The 1,790-nt window shown below is 65.4% G+C and overlaps 1 protein-coding gene across 1 annotated transcript; it reads left to right on the forward strand.

The window, feature by feature from the left end:
• Positions 1–716: 716 nt before the first annotated feature.
• MNEG_3925 (DNA topoisomerase I) lies at positions 717–1,631 on the forward strand (the record flags this gene model as incomplete). The annotated part of the gene is made up of 3 exons (XM_014047591.1): positions 717–962; positions 1,170–1,397; positions 1,584–1,631. The coding sequence occupies 3 exons, from the start codon at positions 717–719 to the stop codon at positions 1,629–1,631; spliced, it is 522 nt and encodes a 173-aa protein (XP_013903045.1).
• Positions 1,632–1,790: the final 159 nt, after the last annotated feature.

A 1,790-nucleotide genomic window follows, 5' to 3' on the forward strand; every position in this document is an offset into this window, starting at 1 on the left:
CCGCCACACTCATCCTGTGTCAAGGTGTTTGACGCTTTGGACCAAGAGCTGCACGACTTCGCATTCCCACCCAGGTGCGCAGGTGCTCAAGACAGCCACGTCACACTGATCCTCTCCTAAACCTCGCCCCTAATCCCAAACCCTGAACCCTGGAACTCAAACCCTGCATTGGCTCCAGCGCCAGAAGCCCTGCGCCGCGCACGCTTTTCGAGAGGGTCGACGAGCGGGCGCTGCACATCAAAGCCCGCTCGTGGCCCCGTGTGGGCGGGGCCGGCCGCCGCGCCGGCAGCTGAAGCCGCTTTGCCGCCCGCCGCGCGAGCCCGCTGCACAAAGCAGGCGCCTCAAGTCTTTCAGAACCAACGATCTCATTCGCAGGGCCGACGGCACGGACCCGCGGCGCTGCCCGGCTTGCGGCGGGCGGCTGGTTTTAAAGCCCAACCGCGCCCTTGGGGCGTTCGTCGCCTGCAGGTGATCTCACACATAGAGATCTGGGGTTCGGCTCTGGTGATCTGGCGCGGCGCGGCGTGTGTTTTGCGATTCCTTACACAGTGCAGGCAACAGGCCTCAGCGCTCAATCTTGGCCTGCTGCCGGCAGGCAGCCGCGCCCGATGATAGCAGGCGGCCAAAGTTCGCAGGCTCATTGCTTTGAGATGGCCCCAGGATGTCCGCCCAGCTTCTGCGTGCCGAGCCGTCGCTCCTTATACATATTCTCCGCCATGCGTCTACTGCCCCGACTTCCGCCTCCTGTTTTACACAGCAATTACAGCAGCACCGGCTGCGGCTACAGCCGCCCCCTGGGCGGCGACACAGCGGGTGACTACAGCGAGTCATCGGGTGACGCCGGCGACGGCGGCGGCGGGGCGGGCGCGACGGTCTGGAACGTGCGGCAGCTGGGGAGGCACCCTGAAACTGGCGAGCAGCTGGCCGTGCGGAAGGGACCCTACGGGCTCTACGTGCAGGCGGTGAGTCAGCCGGGCACAGCGTCACCCAGGGGCCAACCCCGGGTGACACAGCAAGGCCTGGCCAGTCCCTGACTGTGGCGCCGCTGCTGAGGGCCCCCCAAAGTCTTTCCGTGAATGCATCATCTAGGTCCACCACCAACACTGTCAATATGAGGAGGCATCACTCCCTGATCTCGACCGCATGCCATCCTGTTTTCGATTCATCAGACCGGCGACCCCTCGGCCACCGGCGCCTCCAAGCCCCCCACCCGCAACGCGGCCCTGCCGGCCGGGGCCACCTTTGCTGACGTCACGCTGGAGTCGGCCGCCGCGGCCCTAGCCGGCCCACTGCCGCTGGGGCCGCACCCGGAAGACGGGGAGGCGGTGAAGCTGCACAGCAGCGGGCGGTTCGGGCCGTACCTGCAGCACAGGACGCTGCTCGCCTCAATACCCAAGGTGCGGGCGGCTAGGAGAGGGGGGGGCCGCAGCCGAGGCAGGAGTGCGGACGCCGCAATTTGCTGCTGGGTTGGACGCTCGTGGGTTGAACCACCGCTCGCCGCTGTGCCAGGCACAGTGGGGAAGCCGCGGCTGCAGCTGCCGCTGGCCAGTGGGGCGTTTCAGCGGCCCACTTCCTGCTCACAGGGCAGGCTGAGTGTGCATGTGGAATTTCTGCCGGGCTTGGCCTCGTAAACGAGTACGTCGACCCTTAGTCATGTACACCTTCCCTCATCCCTCCACGTGGCCGTCCATTTACATGTGCACAGACACGCCCAAAACACACACACACACACACACACACACACACACACACACACACACACACACACACACACACACACACACACACAC

The sequence above is a fragment of the Monoraphidium neglectum genome (assembly GCF_000611645.1).
Source record: "Monoraphidium neglectum strain SAG 48.87 unplaced genomic scaffold scaffold00519, whole genome shotgun sequence".
NCBI lineage: Eukaryota > Viridiplantae > Chlorophyta > Chlorophyceae > Sphaeropleales > Selenastraceae > Monoraphidium > Monoraphidium neglectum.